The 22,283-nt window shown below is 39.3% G+C and overlaps 1 protein-coding gene across 2 annotated transcripts in view; it reads left to right on the forward strand.

The window, feature by feature from the left end:
• Positions 1-1,465: 1,465 nt before the first annotated feature.
• The window catches only part of PCDH10 (protocadherin 10), a 39,306-nt gene continuing 18,488 nt past the window's right edge, over positions 1,466-22,283 (forward strand). Inside the window, exons 1-5 of one of the 2 annotated variants that reach the window (XM_070415177.1) lie at positions 1,466-4,924; positions 6,528-6,586; positions 7,140-7,246; positions 15,087-15,392; positions 21,687-21,910. In XM_070415177.1, coding sequence (XP_070271278.1) covers positions 2,285-4,924; positions 6,528-6,586; positions 7,140-7,246; positions 15,087-15,392; positions 21,687-21,727 — 3,153 coding nt within the window. In that variant the 5' untranslated portion in view covers positions 1,466-2,284 and the 3' untranslated portion in view covers positions 21,728-21,910. Of the gene's footprint in view, positions 4,925-6,527; positions 6,587-7,139; positions 7,247-15,086; positions 15,393-21,686; positions 21,911-22,283 lie in introns of those variants that run through there. The other variant, XM_070415178.1, reaches the window with a different exon arrangement.

Raw genomic sequence — 22,283 nt, forward strand, 5'->3', positions numbered from 1 at the left:
GCGCCCCCACCGCCCCGCCGCCCGTTACTTCACATAGAACTATGTTTTTAAAATATATTTGCTGGAGAATTGGCATGCAGTCCTCTCTCCAGCACGGATGAGTTCGCGCTGTATTCTAACTTCACAGGAGCTGGGCGTGTGGACGCGCCGCTTGGCCCCCGCTCCTGGCGAGCGGGCACTCGGAGCTCGCCAAGCGCATCCTTTGGGACCCGAGAGTGGGGGTGGGGTTCCTCTGGGACTCACACAGAGCTGTGCTGTGCGCCGCGGCTGGGAAGGATGGATTAGAGCACCCGGAATGTGCCAGCGCGTCGGCCGATCCCCGCAGAAGCACACACACGGCCTCGCGTTTCAGCCGGTCTACCCGCCACCCCCACCCACTCCCAAGTTCTCAGCCGCCCCGCTGTCCTCATGCGGCGAGCGTGCAAGGATCGCTGGGCAAGCATTGGCGCCCCTGTCTAGCACGGGGGCGGGGGCGGGGGGCGAGGGAGGGGGGCGGGGGCACCTCCGATTGTCAGAAATAAAGCGGAAAAGAAATAGCCTGTGCGCGCCGCCGCGGCGGAGCAGTCGGCGGGGAGAGGCGCAGGGCTACCGCAGGCTCCTTGCAGCGCCTGATGGTGCTCGGTGCCCGAAGCCGGGAGGCGAGCGTTCGGTGGGCTGGAGGCAGAGCTCAAATGAAACAAGCCCCTTCGTCTTTGCTCAAAGCGCTCGCAGCTCAAACTAGGTCCCCAGACGAGTTCATCTATTTAGTAAGGACATGTGGGTCTGCCATGAAGACGGCAGGAGGCGAGTCTATAGCGTCTGCAGGTCCAGAGTATCGGCCAGCCCTGACCTCCTGGGCTGGATCCCACCTCCGACCCACACGCCTGTTCCAGGCGGCGCCTGCAGACCCTCACGCTCAGTCTGACACAGGCCATGTTATGTGCGGCTTTTAAATGCCCTGCCCGCCTCTGCCAGAGCTCCTTAACTTAGGTAACCCCTGCCGATTAATGGCCACGCTGCAACTTTTCCGCGTTCTCGGTGATTTATTTCCACGATCAGTAGCAAGGAAAATACCTTAAAGGAAAAAGAATGTTAGCGTCATCGGAAACCCCGCTCCTGAGAGAGGAGACCGCTCCTGCGGTTGCTATTATGATCTCGCAGTTGCTGATGCAAACGGGGGAACCTCTCTATTCCCTCTCCGTTACCTGCGGCTGGGGACTGGGAACTTTCCGCGCCAGAGTCCCCAGCCGGCGCCGCGGGACCTGCGGGGCGGTCCTCGCTCTCACACTCACACTCACTGCGACCGCCGGGGCGCGGGTTCTCTCTCGCCCCGCCCGGCTGCCAGGTGACGCGCCTACTTGACGGCCAGTTCCGCCAATTAGCAGTGGCTCGGGGGGAGGTGCTCCTCGGGGATTGGTTGGCAGAATGAGGGCGCTGCGCAAAAACAGAGAAGCGTTGCGCTCCGAGCTCAGAAACTGCCAGCCGAGATCGCAGGCTCTAGGGCTGAGCCGGAGGAGGGAAAGGCTGGAAGGAAGAGAGACAGCTTAGAGGGAAAGAGGCTTGGGAAGGAAACAGCAGGAAAGAAACTGCTCATCACACCTGCAGAGAGTCAAAGGACGGTGGGAATGAGGACGGAGAGAGACAAGACTGTGAAAGCCAAAAAATACAAATAGAGCGAAAGAGGAAGAAGAAAAAAAAATGCCTAGAACATTCATCCGGAGAAATGAAGAGAATGAAAGTTTTATGCTGCAGAGCCGTTATATGCTTTTCCGGCACAACATTCTCTCCCTGCTTTTAAGCCCTTTGGCATTTGCCCGCCGTTGACATTAAGAGGCATGTTCAGCGGTGCCGGCAGCATCTCCTCTTCCTTCTCCTCTTCCTCTTCATCCTCCTCCTCCTCCTCCTCCTTCCCCTCCTCCTTCGCCTCCCATCAGCAGGAAGACAAACCGAGGACAGTCTTGAAATATCGAAATTTCCTCCTTGGGATTTGCCAGCGTCGCGTTGCGCCAAGACTGTCGGAATAAAGGACGCTGACTATTGTATTATTATTTTATTAATTGGTCAGTGGGAAGATTACAGATGAGGAAAGGGGACGCCTGCCACTCTTCCTGCGCTAAGATTGAAAAATGAGGCTGACCTGGGGGAAGCCCTAAAATGAAGCAAAAAGAATAAGATTTTTAAGGACAGAAAGCCACAGGATCCCCCCCACGTAGAACACTTTTATTTGTATTTAATTTTTTTTTTCTCGTGCTGGTGGGGGAGGTGACTGGCGGGCTGCGGGAAGCTGCTTCCTTCCCCTTTGGAGATGATTGTGCTATTATTTTTTGCCTTGCTCTGGATGGTGGAAGGGGTGTTTTCCCAGCTTCACTACACGGTGCAGGAGGAGCAGGAGCATGGCACTTTCGTGGGTAATATCGCGGAAGATCTGGGCCTGGACATTACAAAACTTTCGGCTCGCAGGTTTCAGACGGTGCCCAACTCTCGGACCCCATACTTGGACCTCAACCTGGAGACCGGGGTGCTGTACGTGAACGAGAAGATCGACCGGGAGCAAATCTGCAAGCAGAGCCCCTCCTGCGTCCTGCACCTGGAGGTGTTCCTGGAGAACCCCTTGGAGCTGTTCCGGGTGGAGATCGAAGTGCTGGACATCAATGACAACCCCCCCTCCTTCCCGGAGCCGGACCTGACCGTGGAGATCTCCGAGAGCGCCACGCCGGGCACCCGCTTCCCCTTGGAGAGCGCCTTCGACCCAGACGTGGGCACCAACTCCCTGCGCGACTACGAGATCACCCCCAACAGCTACTTCTCCCTGGACGTGCAGACCCAGGGGGATGGCAACCGGTTCGCCGAGCTGGTGCTGGAGAAGCCGCTGGACCGAGAGCAGCAAGCGGTGCACCGCTACGTGCTGACCGCGGTGGACGGGGGAGGCGGGGGAGGAGGAGGAGGAGGCGGCGGCGAAGGAGGGGGAGGCGGCGGGGGAGGGGGCCTGCCCCCCCAGCAGCAGCGCACCGGCACGGCCCTACTCACCATCCGAGTACTAGACTCCAACGACAACGTGCCCGCCTTCGACCAGCCCGTCTACACGGTATCCCTGCCCGAGAACTCGCCGCCGGGCACGCTGGTGATCCAGCTCAACGCCACCGACCCAGACGAGGGCCAGAACGGCGAGGTCGTGTACTCCTTCAGCAGCCACATCTCCCCCCGGGCGCGGGAGCTCTTCGGGCTGTCCCCGCGCACGGGCCGGCTGGAGGTGAGCGGGGAGCTGGACTACGAGGAGAGCCCGGTGTACCAGGTGTACGTGCAAGCCAAGGACCTGGGCCCCAACGCCGTGCCCGCGCACTGCAAGGTGCTGGTGCGGGTGCTGGACGCGAACGACAACGCGCCGGAGATCAGCTTCAGCACCGTGAAGGAGGCGGTGAGCGAGGGCGCGGCGCCGGGCACCGTGGTGGCCCTGTTCAGCGTGACCGACCGCGACTCGGAGGAGAACGGGCAGGTGCAGTGCGAGCTGCTGGGGGACGTGCCGTTCCGCCTCAAGTCTTCCTTCAAGAATTACTACACCATCGTGACCGAGGCCCCTCTGGACCGCGAGGCGGGGGACTCCTACACCCTGACCGTGGTGGCCCGGGACCGGGGCGAGCCGTCGCTCTCCACCAGCAAGTCGATCCAGGTGCAGGTGTCCGATGTGAACGACAACGCGCCGCGGTTCCACCAGCCGGTCTACGACGTGTATGTGACCGAGAACAACGTGCCGGGCGCCTACATCTACGCCGTGAGCGCCACGGATCGCGACGAGGGCGCCAACGCCCAGCTCGCCTACTCGATCCTCGAGTGCCAGATCCAGGGCATGAGCGTCTTCACCTACGTGTCCATCAACTCCGAGAACGGCTACCTGTACGCCCTGCGCTCCTTCGACTACGAGCAGCTCAAGGACTTCAGCTTCCAGGTGGAAGCGCGGGACGCCGGCAGCCCCCAGGCGCTGGCGGGCAACGCCACCGTCAACATCCTCATCGTGGACCAGAACGACAACGCCCCGGCCATCGTGGCGCCCCTGCCCGGGCGCAACGGGACGCCGGCGCGCGAGGTGCTGCCCCGCTCGGCCGAGCCGGGCTACCTGCTGACTCGAGTGGCCGCGGTGGACGCTGACGACGGGGAGAACGCCCGGCTCACCTACAGCATCGTGCGGGGCAACGAAATGAACCTCTTCCGCATGGACTGGCGCACCGGGGAGCTCCGCACCGCTCGCCGGGTGCCGGCCAAGCGCGACCCCCAGCGGCCTTACGAGCTGGTGATCGAGGTGCGCGACCACGGGCAGCCACCCCTGTCCTCCACCGCCACCCTGGTGGTGCAGCTGGTGGATGGCGCTGTGGAGCCCCAGGGCGGGGGCGGGGGCGGGGGCGGGGGTTCGGGGGAGCACCAGCGCCCCAACCGCTCCGGCGGCGGGGAGACCTCGCTGGACCTCACCCTCATCCTCATCATTGCGCTGGGCTCGGTGTCCTTTATCTTCCTGCTGGCCATGATCGTGCTGGCCGTGCGCTGCCAAAAAGAGAAGAAGCTCAACATCTACACGTGTCTGGCCAGCGATTGCTGCCTGTGCTGCTGCTGTGGCAGCGGGGGCTCGACCTGCTGCGGCCGCCAAGCCCGGGCTCGCAAGAAGAAACTCAGCAAGTCGGACATCATGCTGGTGCAGAGCTCCAACGTGACCAGCACCCCGGCCCAGGTGCCCGTGGAGGAGTCCGGGGGCTTTGGCTCCCATCACCACAACCAGAATTACTGCTACCAGGTCTGCCTGACCCCTGAGTCCGCCAAGACCGACCTGATGTTCCTTAAGCCCTGCAGCCCTTCTAGGAGTACGGACACTGAGCACAACCCCTGCGGGGCCATCGTCACTGGCTACACTGACCAGCAGCCCGACATCATCTCCAACGGAAGCATTTTGTCCAACGAGGTAAGGCTGAAGCGCAAGGACCACCATCTCTCATCTCCTCCATCTGAAAGCCTCCTCTAGCCTGGTCCCTGTTATTCCTGGTGCACTGTGTATTTATTTTTAGGATATTAGCTTATTTGTATCTCTGTGGGAGGGTGACGGGGGGGGGGGGGGGGGGGTCACCCTCTTCCACCCCTTTGTGTGTAATCTAAACTACGTGTTGTCCCTTATTTTTTGCGCTCCACCCCCTCTCCACGTTTATTTTCATTTCCTACCCTCGGTGCATTGCCACCTTGGACTTGCTTTCTTCCCTCTGGCATCTTGGCTTTAACATTCCAACCCCCTCTCAGTCCTTTCCCGTCTTAGAAATCTGGGAGTGAAGGGGCAAGTGGGCGGGGACAGGGGGAAATGGGGTGGAGGAACTTACTGGCACTGGCAAAGGTCCTTTCCCTTTGCGTCTGTCTCAGGCGTTAATAAAGTTCATTGTTTTGCCCTGTTTATCGATGATGCTTTCAGTCGCGTGTAAAAGTAAGCTGTAGATTGTCTAACTTTGCACAGTTGTCTAAACTCGAATGCATGTTGTAGTGAACGAGTTATCAGATTCCTGTCCTCTGAACTCGGGTTGCAGAAAAGCCTTCAGTTCTGTTCTGGACAGCATTTACAGCCGCTCTTGAAGCCGAAGGCCCACACAGTGTGAATTTGAATGAAGTTGCTTTGGCACAAGCCCCTGTAAGCATAAACTAAACGGAAGGCTTAAACAATTGTTGTCTTAAATATATCTCTTAGCTAATAATCACCTTCTTGCCACTGTTTGTTTTTTTTTTTTTTTGATAAATCACTGCTGTTGGCTTTCTTCATCAAAGGATTTGGCTTGTCAATTCTGATTTATTCTTGAAAGATGGAGAAGTGGCAAAGTTAAAGGGAAGGAAGGAAAGAGGGAGGGAGGGAGAGGGAGAACAGAGTTGATTTATATAAAAGAAAGTTTGGACCAGAAGAGGTGTATGGGTGGTGGAGGTGGGAGGAGGATGCAGAGGGCCTTTGGAGGGGGAAAGATTTTGGTTGGGAGGGAAAGTTATGAACTCCTTTCTTGGCAGGTTATTTTATTTATTTGAGTCTTAGATATTATTAATTGACTTTCATGAATATTTGTACAGCTCATTTGTATCTTAAGCACATTTTGAAAATAAACAACAAAATAATTCCATAAAACATCCAAACTTTTGCTTATTGAGCGTGCTGTTTTTCTTGTGTCAACCAGTATACACCTAAACACTTTTTTAGGCCATTGAAAGAAAGACTACAGAGTATAACTAGGTTGACTCTATTGGAGACAATCGTTTATGAGCCCCAGCTATGAGGTCATTTGCATTCTCTCCTTAAAAACACCCACACATTTAACATTGGCCTTTTAGACCTGGATTTTTTTAACCTTTACTGAAAATCTAGACTGAGGTGTCTTTTCATATGTCCTTACCCAGCAATTGGGCTGAGATCTTAGGACAACATAGAAATTCATAAAAGTATCCACAATTACTTAAGTTAGAATTAGTTTTCAACCTCAAAAGCAGACTATTAGTTAACCCTTAGCATTCAAAGGCTCTTGATTTATTTATTTTTTTTCTAGACTAAACATCAGAGAGCAGAGCTCAGCTATCTAGTTGACAGACCTCGCCGAGTTAACAGGTATGGACTCATTTTTTACTTCCTAGCTTGGTGTATGGACAATCTACTACCTATTGCAAGTAAGAACTAGGTATATTATTCAATAATAGAATATAAAACATACAAAGTATTTCCAATTAAGGCAGGACATAAATACTAATTAAGTTGGGTTTCCTACTTAATACATTAAAATATGGGTATCTTATATACAAGTGTCTAAATATTTTTGAATATTTTGTCAATTTTCACCCCTACACTGTTTCTGATAGTCTTCCTAACTGTTCCAGGTATATATACACACCTGCTGTATAAAATGATATAAACATATGCTTAGCCCCAATCGTAGAATTTCTATTGCCTAAGCTTTACATGCCTTAAAGGGCTCAAACTGACTGCTAATGCTCAATTTTAAAGAATTAGGCTTCAGTTTATGAAAACAAGCTTTATGCAGAAATAAAGCCAACTCGGAGGTCTATGAATCTGCAGCGCCACCAGCGACCATGTGGTGGCAGAAGAATGTTTTGTGTGTAACTTCACCTTTTTTATTCTAATGTTCACATTTTTGTACTTCTAGTTCTGCATTCCAGGAAGCCGACATAGTAAGCTCTAAGGACAGTGGTCATGGAGACAGTGAGCAGGGAGATAGTGATCATGATGCCACCAACCGTGGCCAGTCAGCTGGTAAGTGTGATCAAAGAGCAATCTAAATGCTGGCGTTTATAGTTAAAAAAAAAAAAAAATCTAGAAAAGATGATGTCCTAAGTAATTTTTTTTTTTTTTGGTAAATTTAATGTTGCTACCTACCTCTACAGGAAAGGACTGCATCATCCTATGTTGATAACTGTATACTCAAAGAGGATTCTAAAAATGCAATGTTCCTTTGGAGAGTTAAAGTTAGAAATTCATTGTGGAATATATTAGAATTTGAAATATTTCCTCCTTATGTCATGTGCTTTAATGAAATTATAATGCATGCAAAAAAGCCATAGATCTCTCACCTGGGCCAGTCCCCAGTCTTCAGTCAATTAAGATATTATTAGACTTGTTTGTGGATGAGGTAAGTGAAGATGAATGAAATTGATTGACCTGTACAAGGTCACAAGAGGCTAAGTGGATAACTGGGACTCGAATCCACATTTCTTTCCATACAGTGCATTTTGCATGCCACCAAGCAGTGAGTGTGAGAACAGATGGTGATTGAAAGTCATAAATAGGTTGAAAGCAGGATTTCCAACCCTGGGTTCTTAGGCTTCAGGACATTAGCAAACATTTGGTAGTGTGTATTTCCTGACGTGTGTTAGGTTTCCTTGTATTTTCAACAGCGTCCATGACCTGTCAGAAAGGTGGGCGCCATGTATATTTATATGTGGGCTATTTAATGGTAGTCACTGATTGGGTCGCAATGGAATACAAATATTTTATTTTACTTTATTTTATTTTGCTTTAGTTTTTCCATATGAATTTATTCTTGACATTTTATAGGACCCTGATATCTCTAATTACTAATTCATAAAGGAAACACTTAAGAGAAATAACATGTGTACCTTAACATAATGAAAATAGTCTCATAAAGTTTGGATTTTCTTTCCCTTTCATTTGCACTTCATCTAAAAGGGTGCTTGTTAATTTTGTTTTCTTTTATTTTTTATTTTCTGATCAAGTTTTGTGTTTATCTGATACATAAGAAAATGGAAAGGCAAGTCAACTTTTGTAACTTCTAAAAACGTCCACCATTGGACTGTCTCTGGGTTCAACTTCTTTGGCTTGCGATTTGAGCTTTATTTTGATTAATGATGTAAGCATAGAGTGATAGGGTCCTTGTCTTCAAGGCAGCGTTGGTCCTCGAGAGCACCCATTCCTCAACACACTTGGTGGACCTCTGAATGGGGCTGAGGCAGTGTGTCAAAGGGCAGTACACGCCCCGCGGTCGCCTGGCAGCAGTGGCCGCTGCAAGCCTACGACTGGGCTAATGTGTGCTGTGTCTGAGGCTGCCTTAGGCTTGGGAAACACAGGCAGGAGGAGGGGGGAAAGGCTGCTCAAGGGTCTCTTTATTTTGCTGCAAGTCATTAATATGCAGACCTAATGAGACTTGAGAACTGCCAAGAATCCCCGGAGGTCCCTGCCCCTTGCAGGCCTTCACGCTAAGTGAACAGAGCATCTATTTAGTGTCTGGGAACCTGACAACAAACCAGATCTTGCCAGAAGTTTATATTGGAGTACAAAGTCCCTTTCATTTTTGGCCTATATATGGCATATGATTTATTGTTATCTTTAAGAAGCTGTACATTTAGAATCATGCATTCCTATTCTTTTCTCGGAGTGTCTAACTCAACAGTCAGCCTTTTAAAACTTTTAAAACAAAATCTTTAATATAAAAAACTGAGTATCTGCTGAATGCTCCCTGGGATGCATTTTATTCCTTTCCAACTCTACCACTTTGCTTGGTGTGTGTGTGTGTGTGTGTGTGTGTGTGTTTGCTTTTTTTTCCTGTGGCACTCCAACCTCAATAAACATTTCAATTAGTTTAGTCCCTCAGACATAATGAGCTATAATCACCTAACCAAAGAAAGAGAAATGAATAAACATCTGCAAAAAGCACTAAATTTGGAAGGTGGATGGGAATATATTCCTGCCCATGCACCTTCCAGTAGTTATTTTATTTCATAGGCACTCAGTGTTGCCATTTTGGGGATGTTTCTTTCCATTGTTTGAGATGTCAAAGCATTAAAAGGAAACGGAAAATAGTAAACTATGTTCTGAAAAACATTTTTTAAAAGTAAGGCAGTTTTTATTTTTCTTTATCAAAATGGCCAGTTCTCCCCTATTCTTATGTTTTTAAACATGTAAAAGTAGTACTGAATCTACAATCTGTGTATTTCATTAACAGTTTATAGGGCAGCCACTACATACTGGGCACAAGAATAGCTGTTTCAAAATTGGAACTGCACATTTTTATTAAGAAGTAATCGCACCTTTGTGTGCTGAATTGCAGTCCGTTTTAATATGTCTAGTTTCATTATAAGAATGATTTTGAATGTTTTCTTTTTAAGTATACAATCCTAAATGCAGAGAATTAAAATGCATTTACTTAATGCTTTTTTCCAGTCAAACTGATGTTGTGTATTATAAACCCACATGAAAAAGCTAAAATATTTTCTAAAAGTTAAACCCATTTCAGTATATCCATTTCATTTCATTGAAAAGCCAGGTATTAACGATCTTCCAATGTTGCAATATTTAGGAAATATTCAAAGCACATGCATTTTCAGGTTTAGGATATGAAAACATTTTATACTAATAAGCAAATCTCTCTCAGCTGGATTTTAAGGGGAAGAGGTTAGATTATCAAGGGAAAATAACTCTGGAAAGATATAGAAATCTGAATTTTCTCCTTTAGTTTGCACTGCATCCCATACTGCATTTCATACACTATTTGGCTTAGTGCTTCACCTGCTTAAACATCCTAACTTCTTCTTCATTCCCACATTCTTTTTCTATGTTAACGTTATTTATAGGCACTTATTTAGATATGCCTTCTATTTATTCTTCTATGAATAGTTTTCCTTTTTTGTTCTCCCCTCCCCCCACTGCTCCTCTTTCTAAGCCACTTGAAGTCACCAATTTTGTTCATAGAAGGGCTTTAAATACGGAGGCAGCTGCACAGAGAATCACATAAGCTTTTTCAGTTTCCCACTGCACCTGGATCCTGTGTAAAATTCGTCAGATTGACCACTGCTCTGTGGAACTTTTTTTCCTATAGCCTTGTCAAGGTGCTTTCCATGTCTTTTTCGGTGCGCTATTGATGTATTGGTCAGAGATGGCAAAAGTCCAAGGAGATGTGGTAAATGCATGCATAAATCATCACAAGAAGCAAAACTGATTAATCACAGCTGAAATAGCCAAAGAAAGTCAAGGTGGATTTTAAAAGATATATATTTTCAATTTTGTTTATTTTATTATTAGATTAAAAGATAGTTTTTTTTTTCTCATTTAGAATACTGGTACAACATTTTTTGTTGTATATCCTTAGACATTTTCATATTATTGGGAGTACAACTAAGCAGATCTATTAAGTTGTAAGAAGTTGCTTTTTAATTTAAAATACAATGTACATAATACTAGAATTAAGTATGAATTTATTTTTCATAATTGTGGCTTCTGAAAAAATATATTGAAGAGGAGAACCCTAATGAGTGATTCTGTTAATGTTACCTCAAAATGTCAAATTGCTCTTTTCAGTTACAAAGGAACTTAGCATCTAAATGTATTTATTTCTTAACTAATTATTATGAGATTGATACATAATACATGGTCAAATTTTGGCTATACATTTTTAAAAAATGATTTGAATTATCAATATAAACTAGTAGATAAATTATATTATGAACTGTGTTAATATCAATAAGAGAATTCTTGAATTACCATAAATGTAAATTTCCCTTTCCCAAAACTCCAAGAATTTAGAGACTGGCAAAGTTTTTGGCTTTATAAATAAATTGAATTACACCATTGTTTGCAAAAACTCACTAAGGTTTGTGGTGAACTTCTGAGCTACAAAGATTTGTAATTAGAAAAATACAATGCAAAATATTGAGAGAAAGTGGAAAAAAATATAAACATTTTGAAAAAATAGGTAGAGAAAAATTATGATAGACATGTTTTGAATTTTATGTTTGAATTCTGTTGATAAATATCTGCCTCCAAACCACATTATCCTAAAAATTATAGCAATTTTTATGGTTATAATTAATATCTCTCAGTTTCCAGTGTTATGTGGTCAAAGCAATACTAGATATTTCCTCAAAAAATTTAAGTGTTGATTTTCTTTAAAATTAACTTATCATGTTTGAAAATAATAAACATCTTTTATGAAGGTTTGGTGCATGAGAAATGTACACATAGTTTTATATTATTACATTCATCAGGAAACAGTACAAGTTAAATACAAATATAACATCTTTGAAATTATAATTTGTTCTCAGTGGTACTATCACTGTCTCCAACTGTAAAGGACAAATTATTTGCCAGTTATAAAAGACATATTTTAAAATTTGTCTAAATATATCTGTGCATAACAGGCAGTCTATCACATCAGCTGTTATGCCTTGTAGAACAGATTATTCCTGAGAAGTGAAGAAAATAAATAAGTAGGAGAAGATTTGCAAGTAAAAAAAAAAAAAAATATATATATATATATATATATATATATATATGGAAAGAGATTTCTTAGAAATTACCATACCTTCAAAACTGAGGCTTGTTCTGTACTTTTCTGCTATACAAATTCTATAGGTACTACAGTAAGACCATTTGAAGAGGACAAAAACAAAAAAAATCAAGTTAAATTTACTTTCCCATGGGACTTCAATTTGAGCCATTAAAAAATTCCCCAAGCAATGTGAATGTCAATATGTCATTTTACTATGTCACATGGTAAAATACTGGGCATTCCTGTGCATCATGTAGTCATTTATCCCAATAAACTTAAATATACCTCTGCCTGCTTGGTCATTAAAATAATATTTAATAGAGTTAGTGATAAATGAAAAAAGATAAAATAATGTTAGGCTTTCAATGGCTCCCTAAGATGCGGACTGGTTATGAAAAAATGTTGCTTTCAAACTATATATAAGAAATAAAGAAAAAACTCATTTTCAATAAATATTTTTATTCATTATTTTAAATTTATTGATGTACTATTTGTGTTATTAAAATTATGGCATTTTGCTTATAAGAAATGTGTACACTTGCTGTACCAGTAAAATTGGTAAAACATATTCGTGTATAATTTGTGACACCTTATCTTTCCGTCTAGTTATAGAAAGCTGTGTGTTATTACTATGGTAATTCTATTTGAAAGGATTAGTTCACAAATTTCTCAAGAACATTATCCACAAGTGTGTTTTTTTTTTCCTTCAGTCAAGTAAGATTCTTCCAACAAAAAACTTTATCTTATTCCACCACTGTTCTTTTTATTCATATGTTGTATTATCTGTACAGGTTCTCAACTCATGAAAACTTTATTAGATCATCTTAGGGACTTTTAACTAGCCTTTAATATTTACAAGAGGCAGAACAGCATACACTTCAAGAGAACAAAATGGGCACAGTTGAGTATAAACTACCCATAAAAACAAGTTCTACTAAAAGTACCTCCTAATATAATCATCTGCATAATGATGTTGAGAAACCAGTTTATTCAAATTTCTCTGTGTAAGATTATTACTAGTATATGCATAATTATAGGAAAACTTGGGTCCAGGCCCTCAAAATATGTGAAAGATTGTTAATAGTCTCGTCATATATTTAAAATGGTATTTTCAGTCATGTGATGAAAAATTGTATTAATTCTAAATTTTGCATTAGGTATTCATCTTGATCAGGATCCAATAATACAATTCTATCTTATATTTGAATAATTCCATCAACTTCGAATTCCATATACCCTGAATTTATTTTTAAAAATAAATAATTGCTGATAATAATTTTAGTCTTAATGTTAGTTCCATCTATTACAAATAAAGCCCCCCTCACCATGCACATTATTAATAGGGAGCATTTATATAAGTATAGTATGGCAAAATACAAATCTCTCTGCTTCTCTAGCTTCCACCTACCTGGTATATCAATGCATCAGAGACCTTCTTTTCCCTCTTCTCCTTTTTTCTCTACGTAGCTGATTTCAGAAATAGGATAAAAAAACTGACCTCTGATGTCTAGGGAAACACTGACATGCCTTACATGTGGACCTTATCCTGGCTTCAGCTCACGTTTTTGTTCCTCAACAGTTCACTGATCAGTAATTTATTTGCAGGCTTATGCACAATAACTGTCAATGGAATGTTATAATCGAAGTTAGACTTTGCATTATGTTTAATTTAAATTTAAAAGGTCATTGTAAAGTGAGATTCATATGTGATAAGAAGCTTGGTGTTATTTCCTTCAGCATAGTTTATGTAATCAATTAATTTTAATTCATGGATAACCTATAGGGTTAGTAATTTTGCAAAATTAATTCTCTTTATTTTATATATACAGATGTTAACATATACATGCAAACAAATAAATCAGTTTGTGACAGAATCCCATCAGGAATTTAAAACTTAAATTTGCTCAAGAACTCAAATCACTTATGATGTTTATGAAAGAAACAATCAAGTGTGTTCATTAAATAAATATTACTCTGTTGGTTAAACAAACAAGAAAAACCCCTTGCAGACCAGACATCCATTTGAGTTTCTTACATACAGGCCAATCCTACTTCGGTTATTTCAAATTGACCGTGTTTAAAGACATATTCAATAAATGTGTTACTATGTTTAGAAAAACATTAAAATGCTATCTTGGTTTATGACTTGTTTTTCTGCATTAGTGCTAATTATAAAAACGAATATCAAATAGTATTCTATAGTGCTCAAAATCGTTATGCTTTATTTAAGAAACTGAATGAGTTTTCTCGAGCCATAATCAGATAATATGTGATAGTCTTGTCAACCTATGGGAGACAGTGAAACTTGAAATTGACATTTGTAATCTTGATACAGCAAATCCTCACTTAACATCATTGATAGTTTCTGTGAAATGACTTATAATAAACCAGTTATAGCATAGGCCGATTGATAAGAAAAAAGAAAACGCTTAAGTTCCTATGACATCTCTTTGGCATTACAATGAAATGATGAGACATTATTGGAGGACCTGCTGTATTCTAGGATTAGTAAGCAAACTGTGCATTGACAAGGACCAGTTTTTTCCAATATAGAACAAGTAATAAGGTACTTGTCAATAGTATCTGCAGTTGACTCCCATTGCACTTGGTTACCTTGGTTTCACTAATTACAGTCATTTGTTCTGAATTTGTCTAAGTTGGTAAATGATAAGTGGTTTGTAGTAACATGGGCTACTAGGGTGTCATGGAGAATTACCTTTTAGGAAGTAATTTCCTGGGAACCTAGGGAAGCATGTTCTTGGCCACTCGTGAAATCTTATTTCATTCTTGTTATTTACTGCTTTATCAATATGCATGCCAGTTTTCTGTTGAATTTCACTTTTTGTTTCATGTTCAGATTTCAAAAGCTAAATATCAACTTTCGTGCTTTGCATATTTTTTTTTCCAATTTTACTTCTAAGAAAAAAAGTCAGATGATTTATCATCATGAGAGATTGTGGATTATGAAAACTTAACACAATTTTTTTTCTGTTATGAACTTCACCAGAGATTTTTTTAAAGTATTCCTTTTCTTTCTACTCACCATTTCCAAATTATTTTAAAAAATTTAGAGCCACTATATTTCCCCCAATACCGTGAGCAGTTTAGAAACATCTATCCCAGACACCTCTTTGCCCAAAGCTTTATCCTTAACAAAGTAACACAAAGAGATCGTGGGTCGTTCTTAGGTGAAGACAGGGACATTGTGGAGACCGGATATCACTCTGTGTGCTGCCTGTCATCTTTCAGAGCTGTGCCGCGGGCCACGTTGGTGCCGCCTACATCTGCAGTCTCTCTTTTTCCTGCCCCCAGGTATGGATCTCTTCTCCAACTGCACCGAGGAATGTAAAGCCCTGGGCCACTCGGATCGGTGCTGGATGCCTTCTTTCGTCCCTTCGGATGGGCGCCAGGCTGCCGATTACCGCAGCAATCTGCACGTCCCTGGCATGGACTCTGTTCCAGACACCGAGGTGTTTGAAACTCCGGAGGCGCAGCCGGCGGCAGAGCGGTCCTTCTCCACCTTCGGCAAAGAGAAGGCCCTTCACAGCACGCTGGAGAGGAAGGAGCTGGACGGACTGCTGTCTAGTACGCGAGCGCCTTACAAACCACCCTATTTGAGTAAGTATTCCGTAAAAGGCTGTATCAAGTTGTTCCCTTTGCGGGAAGAAAGTTCAACACGTCATGCTTCTTAGTAAACATAGAGGCGTTCAGATGGTCTTCAGAAACAAGGAGAACAGTGACTGCTGGACGCAGGCAGCACTTTACTGTGGAAAAACGAATTCCCGAACAGGCAGACAGGTTTCGGTGCTAGGACATGGTTGTTGACAACAATCAAAGGCAATACTTTGGATGTTGTTGGAAACATTTTTCAACTGCTCTTCGTAGTTCCTGGGACTAGTCCTCTCTTGCTTGCTTGGTTTCCATGCTGTTTGAAGGGCTTAATCCAGGTAGAAAGACATCTCTTAACACTTGAGGCTCTGAGGGATCTCATTTCTATGGATGCCAGCAGTATTGCTTAATCGCCCTTTACCACAGTAGCATCGAACACATCACCCTAAATTCAGAAACCAGTGCAGCCTTTACTTTGACCATTCAGCATGGGTGAGTAAGTAATATGTTGGTGTGGATTCAAGTCTGATTCAAACCAGAGGCACTATGTGATGAGAACATATCAATATAGCAATATTCGTCACTTATTTGAAATAATAGATTCTTCTAACATTGAAACTTAGATAATTTCACTCATCTCTTTCAATTTTGGGACCATATTCCCTAAGTGGGTTATTTTATACAACCACTGTGAAAAATAAAACTGCTTTGAGATTCTCTGTAGTTTATTTCCTTGGAGGATCTAAGAAATGAAATTATACTATTTATTGTCTACTACACAGGAATCTTTTAGTTAGTGGATAATTGCTACTGATAACTCAATATTTTGGTCAAACCATGTGAACTAATATTTCATGAGGATGCAATTCATAACAAGTCAATCAAAAGATGACGTTTATCTTGTATAGCAAATCCATCATACATGATGTTTTCTTACTTTCATTGTCTAGTACAAAAATAAATAAATAAATCCTGGAACCATAAGCTAAAAATGAAAGATGAGATAGGTTGCAGATGTAGCATTACTTTTATTACTTATGAAATGGGAGGAAAAAAGAAAAATTTCTTAAAGGTAGAAGAACACTTATGTTAGTCGTTATGAATATAAATGTGAAAGGCATGGATTGGATGCACCGAGGACCTGGCTATTATTCTGGCCGTTGATAATAAGAATACACAAGTGTCATATAACTAAAGACCTGCCATTGAATACATACATTGTGATTGCAACAAAGATCAAATGTTGTTTAATGAAGGATCATGTTCAGCTTTTCAAATTATTTAGAAATGCAATTACCCTAGTATGATATAGCGATTTATGATTTCAGAACCAAAGAATTGTGGCTCCCTATAAATAATTGATAACTGTTTTGATTTATTTTTTAAAGTTATAAAATACAAAGAAAACACAAATACTTAAATATTGAAACATCTAATCTAATAATGAAGATGCAATTTAAATGATAAAGTACTAAAGTTTAACTCACATATCTACACACACTAGTGATTTAAAGTAGCCTAAAATTAAATTTTAACAAGGGAGGACTATTATGCAGTCTTTGCCCCTCAAACTGAATTCTGGATTTTAAATTTTGTTACCAAAAAACAAGCTTTTCCAAATTTTAAACAATATATTCTCAATTTAAATTAATAATACACATTATAGAGATACATTATCAATGATTTCAACACAAAAGGTCAAAGAGCATATGATTCATAGTAATTCAAATTTGTATTTCTAAATAAATGCATATATTTACTGTTGCTATATATCAATTGGTAAGTCTGCATCAAATATAGTGAAAAAATTGAATCGTCTTCTTTTGTTCTTAGTGAGTACGGATTTTAAAGTTTTACATTCAGAAGTGAAAATTTAAGCATTTACAAATGTCTTTCTCCACTGACTAGTTTTTCTTTTTAAATTCAAGTTTCACAGTAACAATTTTATTAGTGCAAATGTTAATGCTGCTTATATTTTAATGAAAATTTCTCTAATTCCTAAGAATCTAGTGTTTTTGTTTAGAAATCTAATTTTAAGGATTATAAAATATGTTAACTGTTATGTGTGTTGCTAGAAATCAATGAATGTATCTATTATATTATCAAGAAAATTGCATTTGTTTGCTTATTATCCAAATATGTATTAGAATAAATTAGTTTTCAATAACAATTTATTTTTTTCTGTTTAGCCAGCTTACATTATTCAAAATTTAGGGGATAGGATGAATTGTGACCTCGATGAAAAATAAGTAGAACAATAGCTAGTTTGCTCTTACTTATATTGTCCTTAGTTCTTCATATAATTTTAATCATGTCTGAATATTTTTAAAACTTCTAGTGTTTCATGTCATCTTAGACTCACACAATTATCTTTAAAATTACATTATGGCTCTGATTTAACAGGCATAGTCAATTTTAACCTAATAATGCAAACTATAACCCAAAACCATTCCTGATCATTTTGCCCTCCAAATTCACATGATAATAGTTGTTAAAAGACATATCATTTATCATTGGCAATGGAAATACCCTGATCTTCTAAATTGAAAAGCACATCCCTTATGTAATTAAAGAATCTAAAAATTGACTCTAATTATTTGCTTTTAATGAGAATGTTTAAATAATTATTGAGGTAGCAGTTTTTCTTTTGCTAAACTTGCATTTAGTTTTATAATGAACATAATGTACATTTTGATGTTCAGAGCAATAGCTGTATACTTAGTTAAAGCTCTAAAAAAAGCTCAATGAGGCTACCGCTGTCATTTATGAAATGATGACAGGAAAATAGTGACATGCTTAATAATACAAATGAGATAATTGTTTATACCCAAGAACTTTCCATTTCTATACCTCTGATTGCTAAGGTTAAAATTGAAAATGGCAAGAAACCAATTTTTACACAAAGGTACGCGTTAAAAAATTGTATTTTGTGTTTATAACAGCATACCTAAATACAGTCTCATGTTTCCTTTTGTTTAAAGAAAAGATTCATGAGCGTATACACGATGCATTTAATGAAAAAGAATCTATTTTTTTTTAACCAGGAGTAATTTTGAAAACACATCTCTAAATACTTGCTCCTTAGTCATGAGCACTTTATGAACATGCTCTTATTTTTGTTACAATGTCGTCATTTGCTAATACTCTGAAAAGGACCAAAGTGACACACTTAAAAATTAAGAAAAGAAATTTAACCATGTAGAATATATTTATCATGAAATAAAGTCTACACAGTGTTTAGATTTATCTTAAAATGTTAATGAATTTTAGCTTAACCTCACCTTAAATTTTTATTAGGTGATAAAAATACTTAAAATCTTACTTTAGCTTGTTTTCAGAAGATATCTTTTTTTTAGCTTTCTCTTATGATACTTCATGATGTTCCTTCTACTTGACTGTATGCTTTTTTTTTTTTTTTACATCCTCAGCATTTAAAAAAAATTTATATTGTTGAAAGTATTATAGAAGTCCTTCTTTTTCCCCATTGATCCCTAACCAGCACCCATGGTTAGTCTCTGAGGTTTAAAAATAACCTATCTTTATGATGATGAATTGAAGAATTAGAATTATAGGCATCTTTAAAAAAATAACGTAGTCTTTCAAATGACTCAATAAGTTATACATAAAACAATCTGGATTGTCATAGCAAATAAGAACAAAAATAATTTAAGAATTTAATTGGTAAAAGTTATTAATATAACTTAGAAAAACCTAATAGTTAAAACATCTTTAATATTATTTTTCAATCATTCTTGCTTATAATTTTGTCTTCACATTTTGATCAGATCTTGTAAGATTTTTGTCAGTAAATGTCTTGTCTTTCAGTAAATAATCATCTTAAACAATACAGAAGTAATGGTATAAGTATTAGAAAAATTCTTGATTTTTTTGTCAATAAACATAGTCCCTAAGAATTGAAAAATTGAAGACAATCATAAGATAAATAATCAAAGAAATTTTATCTAAAATATATTTGTGAAAATCTTTCATTTATTAAAGTCATACAACAATAGATTATAAAGAATAAAGTGAGAAAAAATACATTGACATACTAATTTTCAAAATTCTAAATCCATGACATTTCCTGCCTTCAAAGCATACCACATTTAGACTAGTCCGTATGTGCTGAAATATCATGCTAGCTGCTTCCTGACCTTACTTTAGTTTTGCCTACTTTTGAGCCTTTTTGAAATTTCAATGCTACTCATCCATGTCATACCATAAGAAAAGATGTTGGAACTTCAAAACATTGCCTTTAAAATATTGCTGACATTTTACCTAGACTTTGTTTTTTTCGTAAACCTCCGATTGGGAAATTTATTTGGGGCATCTATATTAATTCCACAGAGCACTTGAAGTTTTTATTTGATTGGAATTGTAGAGCATGTTTTGTTTAGTCACATCTCTTCCGATCCCTTCATGACTTCAGGCTGCCTTCTGTACATTTTCATGATTTCTTGAACTCAATAGTGTGGCAAGAACATATATAGAATTGAAAATAAAATGTCGTATTGATACACATTATCCTCATATTTACATACTCTTTTGTAGTGTTTTCTCTGAGATTTGTATATTCCTCCAATGTCATAAAGATAATCCACTTCATCAAAAATTAAAGTCGACAAATGCATATTTTTATATATGGCCTTTTCAACATTTCTGTCTCATAGACCCATACATCGCTAAGTGGATGGACACCTTTTTTGGATTTTTGTCCTTTTCCAGCAGATATGTTTATTTCTGTTCACTTTTTTTTCAAGTTGTGATACTTTTTTTTATAATTACCTATTTCTGATATTTTTGTACTCTCTTCTTTATAAGTATATATCTAGATTCATAAACAACTGATTTTCCCACTTTTTTAGTGTATCTCATTGTGACAAATCTTTGGTCTTTGAATAACACCAGTCTTTCTATTCTTCCATTGAATTCCTTTTCTCATGAATTAACAATCTCTCATAATCAAAATCATTTGCTCTCCTCACCTCTGTGAGCAAGAATAAATGATAATTCAAGATAAAAAAGTACCCAATCCCAATTTATATTCTCTATGTATCTACTGTTTAATTTAATGATCACTGAATTTTATGATAGTTTACTTTTTGAAATAGTTCATCTATTCACATTTCATATAATTACTCCAGTTAACTGATTCAGCAGCTGACTGAACCTCCCTATAACTTTAGATAAATGAGATATAATGTTACCTCATTTCTTACTCATTAGGTGTTGGTTAATGGTTTATCTCAACTAGTATGATTTAAAGTGAAAGCTATAAAAGTCTTTTGTAAGGTACAAATGTGAAGCAGAGAACTTTGCCCTTCTGGCAATGTCTGTAGGCAACATGTTTTTTACTTATTCAGACATCAGAGCTTTTGTGACATCACTTCACTAAAAATGTGTACCTTTGGGTACATTAGAACTAGTAGTAACCAATACTCTTGGGGTATTGAGACTGATTACCCAGTTATATATATTATAAGTGCTAAATAATTATTGATGAGAAATGAATGAATGGATAAATAAATGAGTGTTTTTAAAGTACCCCTAATTTCTTTAATGCTGTCCTCACACTTTCCTTGACACACACACTTTTTGATATGTTAAGGGAAACTTTCTTTTTTTCTTCAAATTAAAACATGTTTTAAATTAGTTGTATTTCTCTCTAGCTAATACCTACATTTTTTTGTGAGAGGAAGTAGAATTTGAATTCATTCAAAATATTAAAATGCACCTAACTAGGGTATTTGGTAAAATATGAAGTTAATATGAAGTTTTTTAATACTTTGAGATTTAAAATTTCTTTTGATTGGTTCTGAGAACTTATTTTATATCCTAAGAAAGAGTTAAATTTATTTTGTATTTATTGACATTCTTAGAATTGTAACTAATTCCTTTCTTACAGGGTCTGTGAGACAATCTTTTTTTTTTTTAACATATTTTATTTACTAGGAGCTTTCCTATTTTAGCTCCCATCTTTCATTAAACCAATAATTATATACTTTCCCCTGAATTAGCCACTTGTTTTTTTATTTAATCCCCATGCAGGAGTTATTTATTTGCATATTCCTAGTTACATTATTGAGTTTTCATTGAGATACTTACAGTTAAACTATTGTACATTTTTTTAAGGGAATATAGAGAAGACCATTGATAAAGGTAATTTATATCTTTATTCACTAGTTTACACTCCTTGGTATGTGAGTCTTCACCTATTATTTAATGCAGTTTATTTATGCATACTTTGCATATTTTTGAGTTAACATTTCACATATTAATTATATACCTCATTTTATATTACAGATCATTTCCATCCTCTTTCTTATTTTGCACATTGGAAATAACTTCATTTAAGCATTTGTCCATCATGTGAGCCTAACAAAGGAAGATTAGCAAATATAATATAAATAGAATTATTCACTGAAAAGGAATATTTACTTGGGAATTTTTCCTGCCTCATCAAACTGAAGATTTATGAGTCTAAATTCATTAAGTTATAAAGACATTGTAAATAGTCCGGAATATAAAGATTCAATTGCTTATAAATATCATTAAACATCATTTAATACTCAATGTGCCAGACTTTTTTTGAATGAGTATGCGTCTTCTGAAATTATTTTAATAGAAATTAGGTGGTGTCATTTAGACAAGATAACTTGGAAACTGCTTTGGTCTGCGAGGTTCAAGATTGAATAATACCACTGAATAAAGACTAACCTCCGCATAATGAGTCAATTAAATGTTTCCCAAAGTATAATAAAAACCAGGGTAGTTTTATATGAATGTCCAATAAGAACCTCTAATTGGTGACCCCTAATTATCTACATCAGTTTACATGGGGAGAATAGAGGAAATTTGAAAAAAAAAATCCCCATGTAATTACATACACATGGATAAAGA

The sequence above is a fragment of the Myotis yumanensis genome, unplaced genomic scaffold (genome assembly GCF_028538775.1).
Source record: "Myotis yumanensis isolate MYYU_CA2020_CCGP unplaced genomic scaffold, mMyoYum1.0.hap1 SCAF_5, whole genome shotgun sequence".
NCBI classification, from domain to species: Eukaryota; Metazoa; Chordata; class Mammalia; order Chiroptera; family Vespertilionidae; genus Myotis; species Myotis yumanensis.